The 12,200-nt window shown below is 38.9% G+C and overlaps 1 protein-coding gene across 2 annotated transcripts; it reads right to left on the bottom strand.

The window, feature by feature from the left end:
- Window positions 1-814: 814 nt before the first annotated feature.
- rasef2 (RAS and EF-hand domain containing 2) lies at window positions 815-11,362 on the bottom strand. Of its 2 annotated transcripts, none has more exons than XM_032524120.1 (17): window positions 10,722-11,362; window positions 7,690-7,842; window positions 6,372-6,462; window positions 5,973-6,068; window positions 4,968-5,045; window positions 4,766-4,881; window positions 4,588-4,656; window positions 3,696-3,777; window positions 3,485-3,555; window positions 3,200-3,344; window positions 3,001-3,102; window positions 1,938-2,082; window positions 1,768-1,849; window positions 1,510-1,624; window positions 1,289-1,402; window positions 1,098-1,174; window positions 815-1,020 (listed from the first exon to the last, which is right to left on the bottom strand). In XM_032524120.1, the coding sequence occupies exons 1-17, from the start codon at window positions 11,030-11,032 to the stop codon at window positions 996-998; spliced, it is 1,872 nt and encodes a 623-aa protein (XP_032380011.1). In that variant the 5' UTR covers window positions 11,033-11,362; the 3' UTR covers window positions 815-995. The 2 variants fall into 2 exon arrangements, with proteins under 2 accessions (XP_032380011.1, XP_032380010.1); XM_032524119.1 differs by having other exon boundaries at window positions 3,200-3,389; window positions 10,722-11,262.
- Window positions 11,363-12,200: the final 838 nt, after the last annotated feature.

Below are 12,200 nucleotides of genomic sequence, written 5' to 3'. Positions count from 1 at the left end.
ATAAAAAAAAAAAAAAAAAAAATTATAAACCCACTACCGGTAAAAAGTTTTGGGGCCCCTTAAACAAATTTCCAACCACTCCATTAAACAAAATCCCAGTTTATCTGAGTGGGGGGGCTGATCTGAATGAAATTTCATTCCCAATTATCAAACCTTAATCCAAATGTTTTAAAGGCACTCTGTTACAATTTTAATCATTTTTAAAAAAAAAGAAAAACTTGGGGATCCCTTTTGCAATTATGTAACACATAAGTAATTGAAAACGCTCCCGGTTAAAAAAAAAATGCAACGATTGAGCTTGGGATACGTCTAAAGGGGGTCAAGGAAATTTCTAAATGCCCCAAACTTTGACCCGTATTTTATAGTAACATGCTTATTTATGTGTTATGTTGTATAGTGCATTTCCCCAAATAAATCATTTTATCAGAAATTAAAAAATTTTTGAAAATTTTTGGTTTAAGTAAAACTATAGTGCAGTTTTCTGTCGCCCCCTGGGGAATTCTGGCAAAACAACAAAACTGTCAGCGCGTCCACAAATACAAGCCTTCCGTGTCGTGCCACCCCCCGCCCTCCTCCCGGGAGTTTCTAGTAGCCAACAGGGAAAACCTTTTTATTTAAAAAAAAAAAAAAAAGGGGACTTTAAAAGATCATTTCTTCAAAATTAAGTTTTTGCGGGAGAAATTACTGAAAGATACAAAATCAACCTTCCCCTAAATGAGAAAAAGAACGGCTGGTGGATTTTATGTCCTTTAAAACTTTTTTGTAATCATTTTGGGAATTGGGTTGAATTTTTAACGGATGTTTTATTTTTAAACAAAAAATTAAAAAACTTCAAAGGTTAAAAACAAAGTTTGAAATTTTTTCTCCCCACAAAATATTCCTTCACTGCTCCATCTATCTACTTACCAACCCTTTTACTCCACGCCTTTTCGTTTAGAAATCGTTTTTTTTGGGTTGGTTGACTCAGTTTTTGACCCCGAGAATTTTATGCCGCCTCAGTTTGCATTTTTTCTTCTTTTTCTTTTGGGAGGGAAAAAAATCTAAATGTTTCCATGGTTTGTGAAGGAAAAACTCAAACTTTCTCTGTGGCCTCCTACCTTGCTAGATGAAGCACAGTCTCCACAATGTTGGTTCCCTCTTTGGCACTCGTTTCACAGAACAAGGCGCCATATGCCTGCAAAGAAAGAAAAGAAACGGCATACCTGAATGAAGTCTGTTTATTTAGACACCTGGGAGGCCGCCGTCTGTATAAACACTGTTCTATCAGGTGGAATGAGAACTTACTCACCTTGGCCAACTTCTCTCCGTGCAAACTGCTCACACAGCTCCCCTCTGGAAGCTGCTCTCGGAGGTCCACCTTGTTTCCAATAACACACATGGGGATTTTCTCCTCTGTTGAATCCTGAATAAAAATCAAAAGGACATAGTTAAATATATTCCTACTTTTTGGGCATGGTCATTTTTTTCTCTCCATTCATTCAACATGTCAATCAGCATTTCCACAGTTACCTGAATCTGATCCACCCATGCTCTGACGTTAAGGAAGCTGCTTTCTGAAGTGACATCATAGAGAAGCAAGACTCCGTGAGCTTTGCGGAAATAAGACCTAGCAATACTACGAAACCTACAAATCAAAAGAAATACACTATTTTTTGTCTTGTGTGTTTTCCATTCTTGAGTCTTTATTAAAAGAACATGCTGTTGAAAGTTTCACTTGATAACTCCGTGTTATTCCTGTTGCTACTTCCTTGAGAGTGAGTGCAGTACCTCTCCTGTCCGGCTGTGTCCCATATCTGCAGGCTTGTCTTCTCTCCATCCACTAGCATCCTCTTCATTTGGAAATCAACTCCTTGCAAACAAAAAAGCCGATTTAAACGTCTAAACTCAAAAAGGTGTCAGTGTTTGATTAAATGTGATGGGTTTTCTGTGGCACCTACCCAGCGTTGTCTGAATGTCTCCCCTGAAGTCGTTCAGCGTCAGTCTCAGCAGAAAGCTAGACTTTCCAGCTCCTGCGTCTCCAGCTAAAACCAGACGGTACATCGGGGTAGGTTCCTCAGTTTCTTCCATGTCTGCGTCTAAAGGCTTTGGAAATGCATAGAAAATAACAAGCTAACACTATTTTATGTGGAAAATCTTTTGTTTGTGGTGTTTATTATAAAGAAGGCCTTCATTTAGTTGAGTGCGAATGTTTATTTTTGACCTAAGTAGTTTGCCTAAACTCAAAAGGTCTATCGTTTTTCCCAGAGCTTTTGATCACATCTGTCAAGTTCCATATTTAGTTCACATGATGACAGCTGAACAAACTCAATCTGTTGATGAAAACTGAGATGTGGTTACAACCTTGAGTTCAGTTTTTCCCCCCCAAACTAATAAGTTACTGTTAGCCATTTAAAATAAATAAATAAATATTTATAAATAACTTTGTTTTGCAGCATTTCAATTACCACATTTCAACATATAGTTGAAAAGCACATTGAAATATAGTCTACAGACATGCTAGCAGCTCTGTGAGGCTGCTTAGGTACAGCAGTACTTTAAGCTAAATGACATGCTCAAGAGGTCTGAAGTGGACTGAACTGTTTTGAGGGGTCACGATAATGTCACCCTACAGTCTGTCAGTGCGGCTGATAAACATTTCAAACCAAATGCTGTCTAGTTTTAACTAGAGCCCGACCAATAAAGGATTTTTAAGGCAAATACCGATACAAATATTTGGTTGTTTAAAAATCTGATATTCTGATATATTGGCCGATATGTAATTTAAAAAAATATATCCAGAAACAAGTAACAAAACAAACAGATTTCCATAACATTAGTTATTTGTAGTCATTTATTATTAGTTCTAACTAAAATATTTTTTTAATCGGCCATTATTAATACCGATAATTTGGGAAAAGCCTACTCTGCAAATATATCGGTCGGGCTCTAGTTTTAACCTAGGAGTCTCATACAAATCCCTAAAATGAATGTTTACTGTTCATGTATTTAAGGCCAATGTACCTTTGACGAAAACGCAGACAAACGTCTTCGTAGGGATGATGCAATAGAGCTTGCCTTGCTAGGAGCCATCGAGACGGCAGCTTCAGATTTCATTTCTGATATCTGTAACAGACGCAGCAAATACTAATTTAACGTTGTCAAAGCTCAACAGCGTATTGGGATTACCTGAGCAACTATTGAACCTGATGTGCGTTCTGACCTCCACATCAGACGGGACATAAGAGTAACTGTGGTGCACCGTTTCCATCGAGCCCCTACTGTCGTCGCTGTCGTAATCACTGGCTGAGCTCTCCGCTGTGTCCATCGGCAGAGACACTCCACTGTCCAGGTACCTATCAGCCCAGCTGGCCACATGAGAGAAGGTCGTTTTGCTGGGATCCGGCTCAGAGCTGCACCAGAGAACACACGCTTACTTTAGCTGTGACAATTTAATTCACTGAGATCTATCTGCAGATTCACACACGTGTGTAAAAACTTGATATACCTGCTGTGGTTGAGTGTGCTCTGTCGGAGGGGCTTCATCCTTCGGGCTGGGATTTCATTTTGGGGAGACAGCTGTTGAGCAGATTTGGAATATCAGTGAAAAAACGTTTTGTTTTTACACATGAACTATTGAAAACAATTTACTGTGTCATTGTCTATCTGATGTAGAGCCAGTAGGTATGAGGAAGTATGTCATCAGCAAACGGACTTACCCTCCTTTTGGCTGCAACCGCTTCACTGGCCAACGCAGAGCGCAGCCCGTCATTACTGTCATACAGCTCTTTGTTTGTTTCCCTGATGATGTATTCAAGGGAATACAGTACAAGGCAGAGTCACATACATGCACAAACATTTACTTTCATACAACTGTTGGAAACAAGTTCTATGGACAATTCATCCTTTGTATGTGGTGTAACTTAACCTGGATGGTATTTTCCAGACTGTACAACACAGTGTGACATTTTAACTGTTCATTAGTTTTATTAGTTATACTAATTGCCATTCATTATTTATTCATACAAAAGCTTCCACATATGGGTGTCCACAAGAGTTATGGTTGTTGAAAAATACATCAATACCCATTTATATCCGTTTACAGCTATGTTATAGTGTGTTATAAACCAATTGTTACACTTGCATATTCCACTTATAAATGCAAAAATAAGGGGCAGTTAAAGAGCTGTTACAGTGAGGTCTGTGGGTAAGTGGGACATTGTTTCTGAAAAGAAATCTTGACGATATACCTTTTATATGTTCAGTATCTTTTTTTTTTTACTTTTAATGAGCCCCACAAACAAAATTCAACTTACATCCACTGTATTTTGGTGGTAACGTGAATCTCAGAGACACTTATCTCAAAACCTGAGTAATTAAAACCAAAACTATTTTTGCCTGGCACTGGCGAGATATCCCGCCAGAGGTAAATGGGCATGAGGATTTTTTTTTTTTAATTCTGATGAACCATACCTAAAACAAAAGATGGTAATTACTAACTTTTCATGGTAGCTTTTTGGAAAGAGTCCAACTGCATTCTTGATTGAGACACCCCCCCAAAAAAAACAAAAAACATACTAGACAGCTTTATCAAGTGAAAGACAGACTTACTGGAGAATCTGAATCTGATTGGAATAGGATTGGTATTCCATAACCATCCTCTTCAATTCATCCGTTTCTCTGTAAAGAAACAAAAGCCACATGTACAGGATGTTGCACAGGATGCTGGATCGTATTTTCTGTCAACTGACGTGAGCCGGCCGAGCCGAGCTTAAAGACACTGCCTTACCTTTCATGTTGAGCCTTCTGGTCTGCATACATGTTCTTCAGCTTGTCCAGCTCGGAGTGCAGGATGGCGATGTTTGTCTGGGCTTGCAGCAGAGAGGCTCGCAGGTCCTCATTTTCCTGTGAGGAGATTTAGTGAATAAGTAACATTTCTACACAACATGCATGGGATTTTAACTAAAACAATCCCTTCCAACATGACGTACCTGTGAGAAAGTACTGATCTGTCTGTTCAGTCTGACCACCTCCTCTTTTGAATGGTTGAATACAGAGTCCTCTTGGCTCTTGAGAATACATTAACACAAGCAATTTGTCAACAGTGTTTTAATAGAAGTGTGTTTTCCTCATCTGGGTTACTAATAGAAAACCACTGCCATGCAATCAAAAGCTTAAGTAATGTGTTTACACTCTTTAATTCAATTTGTGATATAAAGATTGCTCTGAGCAGGTTTACTGTGTAAACTGCTTTCAAAGATGCGTGTTCCTGAAAGGAGAACATTGCTGAGCCTCTATTTAACCTGCATGATTTTGGTCTTCACTATCGGCAATTGTCCCCTGTACTGGAAAGTTGTTGGTGGAAACACAAGCTGCCCGAGTAGACCAATCACTGTTCGGTCTCGACATGCTGTCTACGTAAACACTGTAGCCCTAACGCACATTAACTCCACTGTAGCCTACTGTTGAGCTTCGGCAGGTACATGCAGAAGCTCTGCTGCTGCGCCGTAACCTTAAAAGTATAAAGCTTTAATACAAACATGCAACTACTTCAACAGGATTGAAGTCATTTGTCTTAATGTTCAGATGCTGTAAAATATACACTCAATAACAGAGCTGTTTAGAAAGGAAAGGATTGTAAGTATAAACTATGGGAGCTAGCAACAACAGCCTTCCACAACTTGCATACAAACAGCGTCTAATCAAACATGACCCTCTATGCTTGTCCTTGCACGAACTGCATCTCAGCAGCATCACTAATTCCTCAATCTGATTACCTTTCTCAAACTGGATATTAGATCTTAGTAGGTCTTTTAAAGTGCTCGTTCAAAGGTCACCTAAAAAAATGCAGAAATTAAGCCAGAGCTGCACATTGCAAGAGCTTTTGTGTTCCCTCTCTCTCTTTTCCATGATGTAAAAAAATATAATTATCATCTTTATACAATCTGTTTACCATGGAATAACAATTTAAATGCATGTTGTGTGGGAAACCCTACCTTTAACAGTCTGTCCACAGTTGCTTGTAGGTCTGCGACCTTGTTCTCGTGCTTCCTCTGCATGGTTGCTATAACTCCTTCCATTTTCTTACGCTCCTACATGAAACCAAACTAGTTAGAGGTGCCGAACGGCTCAGGCCTTAAAGAGGGGCTTTCATCAGCCTTAACAAAAGGCTCTTTGTGAGTAGACCTGTAACCTGCTGCTGTGTGCAGCACCACCAAAATGCAGGTAGCTCACGAACCAGTGAAGAGAAACTTCCATATTCTTTTATTCCATTTCTCGGTGTACTGTTTATTGATTAATTGCAGCCAATTTATTTGGTTTAATAACATTGCACTACACTTCTATGAATCACAGCAGCAATCGTCCACTATGAATACTGCAGGTATCACACTTACCTCATCTCTCACCCTCTCCTCTGTTCTGGCAAGCTGCTGCTGTATGTCATCCTCCAGTTCTGCAAGCTGACTGTTGGTCATCTCCTCAGCTCTGTTAAGACAGACAAGCACGGAATCAAAGCAGGCTTTCCAACAGTAGTCCAAGAGATTAATACAGCAGACAACAAGAATCCATTCACCTACAATCCATTTCTCGATTCTACCGGACTGATTTGACTTGCTGTAGTTGTGACTTCTCTGCCCTCGTCAAACACATGAAACAACCAGAACAGGTGCACTGAATGTTTTCAGTGAGATTTCTCAATCAGATCTCACATAGGATTTCCTTTAGTTTGGTATAACTTTAAATGTCAATATTGCAAACATTATTTTAGGTTTATTTCAACATAGCGGAAACATTCTCACAGTAGATAGCCGGTGTGTAAAAGAACTAAAAGAACAAGGCAGCGCATTTAAGTCTTCCTACTTCCTTGAATAAGGAATGTCACCTTTCTCATGATGTGTAGTTACTGAAACACAGAAAGCGCTTAACCAAAAAACAAATTATAGCTTAAACAGAATTAGTTTCAACGTGTAGGAGTGAAACTCAAAATTGAATTTTAAGTAGCTAAGAGAAACTTTTAACCACCAAATGATGGGGAGACAGTAAGAAAGCTGAACCTCTTGTAGCTGAAGCCACATTGTTCTCAGGAGCTTGTGGAGACCAAAACAGAAATAAAAAGGAGAGGGAACATTGGATTCACATGTGTCTGGTGGGCTGAAACATGGCTTTAAATGAATGCAACTGTTGCTTTATGTCTGCTGGACATTTGTTTGCTAACATGTCAACTATAAGGCAATAATGTCAGTTGTCTGCTTGTTTTAATGTTGTTCCTGCCCTCTAGTCTAGTAGGCTAAAATCAATAAAGGCAGCTTTAAGTCAAGCAATTAATCCCTGTTGATGTAGTGGACTCTGGGAATCAAGGTCCAGGGTCATTCCAGTGTCACCGTGGTTTACAGCCACAAGAGGGCAGCAGTTCATCACTGCTCTGTCTTTTTGCATTAAGTGCAGTTATAATTATTCAATACATTCTACAAAACTGAAAACTAACTGTCCAACACAGTATATTTGAATCATTCACTTTTAAATTCTAATACACAATGTCACTGCTCATTCACACATTATAGCCACACATGCTGAGCGTTCATCATCATTAACACCTATGTGAGGTGGCTTATTGTTTAATTAATGGCCCTTTATTTTTTTTATTTCCGTTTCACAGGTCAGATGTTCTGAACTGTACTGACCCCACATTATAATGCTGACAGTTGTCCTTACCTCTTTAAACTGGTCTCCAGCTGTTCACACTCTAGTCGGTTGTCCAGGCTTTGACTGAGCAGAGAGTGGATCATTTCCTCATACTGCTGCAGCAGAGTTGTGTGTGCAGAGGAGTGAATGGCCTGGTAAAGATCGGCCAGCTGCTCCCTGAGACTGTGGGAGTTAAACAAATAGTTACTGCCAGCAATGAACAGATCAGTGCCATGTTCTCAGTGTCATACCCCACCCAAAATCTAAATTTATAACACCAAATACTCCTGTGGGCCTGAAAGGTGCTAGTTTCATAGTGGGTAAAAATGATCAAAACACCAATATAAACTTCTCATACCAATATGGTCCACTGGCAAGATCTTATGCTCATTATGTTTGATTTCACCACAACATCTAATAATAAGAATAACAGTAAATATTAAATTAGATCAAACAAATACAGTGGGGCTCAAAAGTTTGGGTACCACGGGTAAAAATTTGTATTAATGTGCATAAAGAAGCCAAGAAAAGATGGAAAAATCTCCAAAAAGCATCAAATGACAGATTAGACATTTGTATACTAGGTCACAAAAAGTTAGATTTTATTTCCATCATTTACACTTTCAAAATAACAGAAAACAAAAGAAATGGCATCTGCAAAAGTTTGGGCACCCTGCAGAGTTAATACCTTGTACTGGCCCCTTTGGCAAGTATCACAGCTTGTAAACACTTCTTGTAGCCAGCCAAGAGTCTTTCAATTCTTGATTGGGGTGTCTTCCCCCATTCGTCCTTACAAAAGTCCTCCAGTTCTTTGAGATTTCTGGGCTGTCTGTCACGCACTGTTCTTTTAAGATCTATCCATATATTTTCAATTATGTTGAGGTCAGGAGATTGTGAAGGCCATGGCAAAACCTTCAGTTTACGCCTCTTGATGTAATCCACCGTGGATTTTGGAGGTGTGTTTAGGATCACTGGCTGCAATACAACCCCAAAGCATTATTGATTCCCCCCTATGCCTAACAGTTGGACAGAGGTTATTTTCATTAAATTCTGTGCCCTTTCTTCTCCAAACGTACCTTTGCTTATTCCGGTCAAAAAGTTCTATTTTAACCTCATTGGTCCACAGAACTTGTTTCCACAATGCATCAGGCTTGTCTATATGTTGATTTGGAAACTTCAAACGCTGATTTTTGTGGTGAGGACGTAGAAGAGGTTTTCTTCTAATGACTTCCATATAGACCCTGTTTGTATGAGTATCTCTTTATAGTGGAATAGTGTACCACAACTCCAGTGTCTGCCAGGTCTTTCTGGATGGATCGTGCAGTCAAACGTGTGTTTTGACTTGCTTTTCTCACAATCATGCGAGCTGTTCTGTCTGGTATTTTTCTTAGTCTTCCAGCTGTACACTGTTCCTGGTGACTGCCATTTCTTAATTACATTCCGAACAGAGGATATTTTCATTTGAAAACGCTTCTTCTTATAGCCTTCTCCTGCTTTGTGAGCGTCAACTATTTTCAGTTTTCTAGACAACTGCTTAGAAGAACCTATGGTGCTGATTGTTGGGGGCAAGGTCAAATGAGTCTGGGCATTTAAAACCTTAAGATTGACATCACCTGGTCTTTCCAGACGATGATTGAGAATAATCCATGACGCTGTTAGGTCTCAGCTTTCACCATTTTTTTGTTTTCTGTTATTTTGAAAGTGTAAATGATGGAAATAAAATCTAACTTTTTGTGATATAATACGAATGTCTAATCTTTCAGTTGATGCCTTTGAGATTTTTCCATTTTTTCTTGGCTTCTTAATGCACATAATACAAATTTTTATCTGGGGTGCCCAAACTTTCGAGCCCCACTGTTATGCTAAGGCATGCTGCTTTTTTTAGCAGAATGTACAATTAAAACATTGTCTAAAAATCTCCAAACCTACACTTTGACAGGAACATTTTATTTAACAAATAATATGTCCATGTGTTTAAATCCCACACGGATCATAATTAGTCTCTCTTCTATCAAATCTTCAACATGCATATCTACACAGCTTGAATTTTAGTTGTTCTACCTGTTCTTTACACACTTTCACACATAATTAATACATGTAAGACAGTTAAAGTCAACCTGAACTCTGGTTAATAATAGTAAGCTTTCTATTTCAAAATCATAACTGTTTATGGTCAACAACTGGTCATTTATGGCTAATAATAGAGGCTGTCTTTTTTTCTATAGTTACCTCTGCTCCAACATAGTCCCTTGTTACCATTTGTAAGAACCTTTTTTAAATAAGATGCCCACTTAACATGGAACATATGCAGTAAGGCACCTGCAATAAATCATCCCTTCATGACGATAAAGAGAGTGTTCATTCAACATGGTTATATTAGTTAAATGGTAGATTAACACCTCTCTGAAAAACATCTTAACTCAAGATCCATTAACAAGCCTTTTCCGGGGCTTTCATTCACATCTCACGGTCTTCATTATGGAGGGTGGTTGTCAAGATGATAGCACACAGCCTACAGCTACCACCTGTTCACTGGGGCACATGATGACGATGACTGAGCTATCTCAATGACAACATAACTAATTCCAGCAAGCTCAGTGTGAAGAACATAGACAATTGTGGGGGAAAGTGACAAAAATAATAATGATAACAACAAAAAATAAAGAGTAGCGTTACCGTTATAGTCTTAATTTAACATAAACGGTACACCTGTATCACTAATCTGTGTAGCGGGAGAGAGCCGTTAAAGCCATATCAAAAACCTTGACGTAGGCCTAGCTATATCTTTTCTGTACACCGCAGGCGTCACCAAGCCAATCCGAAACGTTTGAGAATAATATAATAAATCCCTGTTTTAGAGAGGTAATAAAATTGGGGGGAAAAAACACGTGGAACCATAGACTGTATAATATCAATATACAGCCTATGGGACAGGTTAACAGTGCAGCCGTTAGATAACATGTTGACAGTTAGCCTACTAATTAACATTCCAGGAGGAACGGTCAGTAGCCGTTGGCTAAACTTGGCTAAATTCTTGAGCTAACAGCCGGATGTGAGATTACCTTTCAGAGAGCAGCGACTCCGCATCTATCCTGCCTACAAACTCTTCCCACGGGTGGCCTTGTGTTTGGGACGAACCAGCACCAAAAGACGCCAAGTCCAGAGTCTCTGAAACCTCCTGAAACCTGGAAGAAAACATGCTGTAGTCGATGTATCCGCCTTCGTCTGCGTCGAATTTGTTGAACAGAGTTTTGATCTCAGTTTCGGAGACGTTTAGCTCCCTGCAGACAACGGTGAAGTCATCGTACTCTATTTTGCCGGACTTGTTAACATCACAAGCAGAAAATAACCGTCGAAGGCTGGGTCGGTCCATATTTGAATGAATAAAAACACAAATAAAATGGTTCGTTAAAATTCAACCCAGCTTCTCACACAAACTGATAGGCTTGACAAATAGGCTGCGTGGCGTGCCAGCCAAAATAAAAGTTTCAATAAAGGTCTCACAGAGGTACTTTAAGAGCCACTCATTGGTCCACATCTGAGTGTAGGCGGGTATCATCCGAATCAATGGACCCTGTAACGACCTTTCTTTAACTACCTATGGTTACGAATCAATGTGCCACTTTATACCTGGATTCTGTCAGGCACCAGGCTACCTAAGTTAATTATTTGGCTTCATCCTGAGTTAGATGTCATCCCTGTGTGCACTCAGATTGGAATGCAATACAAACACAACAGATATACGCAAGTGCTGGCCTCTGTTTACCTTTAAGGTGTGTGGTGCATGAGTTTTTATCAGAGACACTCCCGTTCCCCTGGGTTTGCAGTGTGTGTTTCTGACTCCACCCTAAGAGATTAAATTAACAAGAAAATACTTCAAGACCTTCAAAATCTTAACCTTGTGGTCTCTTATGGAGATTATATGACAGATTCATTTGCATGAATAATAACACATTTTATATTATAATCATGAGCCATTCAAATGAAAAAATTATCCATTTGATCTTTATTTGAAAAATTAAAATAAAGTGCTTTTTATATACAATACAAAAACAAAAAAACAGTAGTGATGTATGAAACAAAACAAAAAAATACAATTCACAAGATTTTTACATTGGCAGCTGAATTTACAAAACAATTTTACATAAACTATTTTACATAAAAACTCTTTACTTACATGTTGAGCGACTTGTACTGTCACAAATAGAAGGCCAGACTATAGTGGTTCATTAAGAAAGAGCAGACGACGATACTTTCACTGTGGCATTGACAGTTTAGGCTTGTATTTAAAAAAAAAACATGTTCAGTACCTGCACATATTTTACTATACCAGTGCCACTTTATATTTGCTCTGCAATTTAGTATTATTATGACAGCCACTTCACCAAAAACTGCCATTTGTTTGTTTTTATTAACAGTCATGAATCTTTCATACGGCATGATCGATTATAGCTGACCAGTCTTTGAAATTCACACAGTCATTTTTGCAGTGCCATTTACAAGAAATGTAACATACGGTAATACTAATGGTTCCCTATAAT

The sequence above is a fragment of the Etheostoma spectabile genome, chromosome 8, assembly GCF_008692095.1.
Source record: "Etheostoma spectabile isolate EspeVRDwgs_2016 chromosome 8, UIUC_Espe_1.0, whole genome shotgun sequence".
Classification (NCBI taxonomy): Eukaryota; Metazoa; Chordata; class Actinopteri; order Perciformes; family Percidae; genus Etheostoma; species Etheostoma spectabile.
The sequence above is the reverse complement of the archived record's forward strand: the minus strand, read 5'-3'. Positions and strand labels throughout refer to the sequence as shown.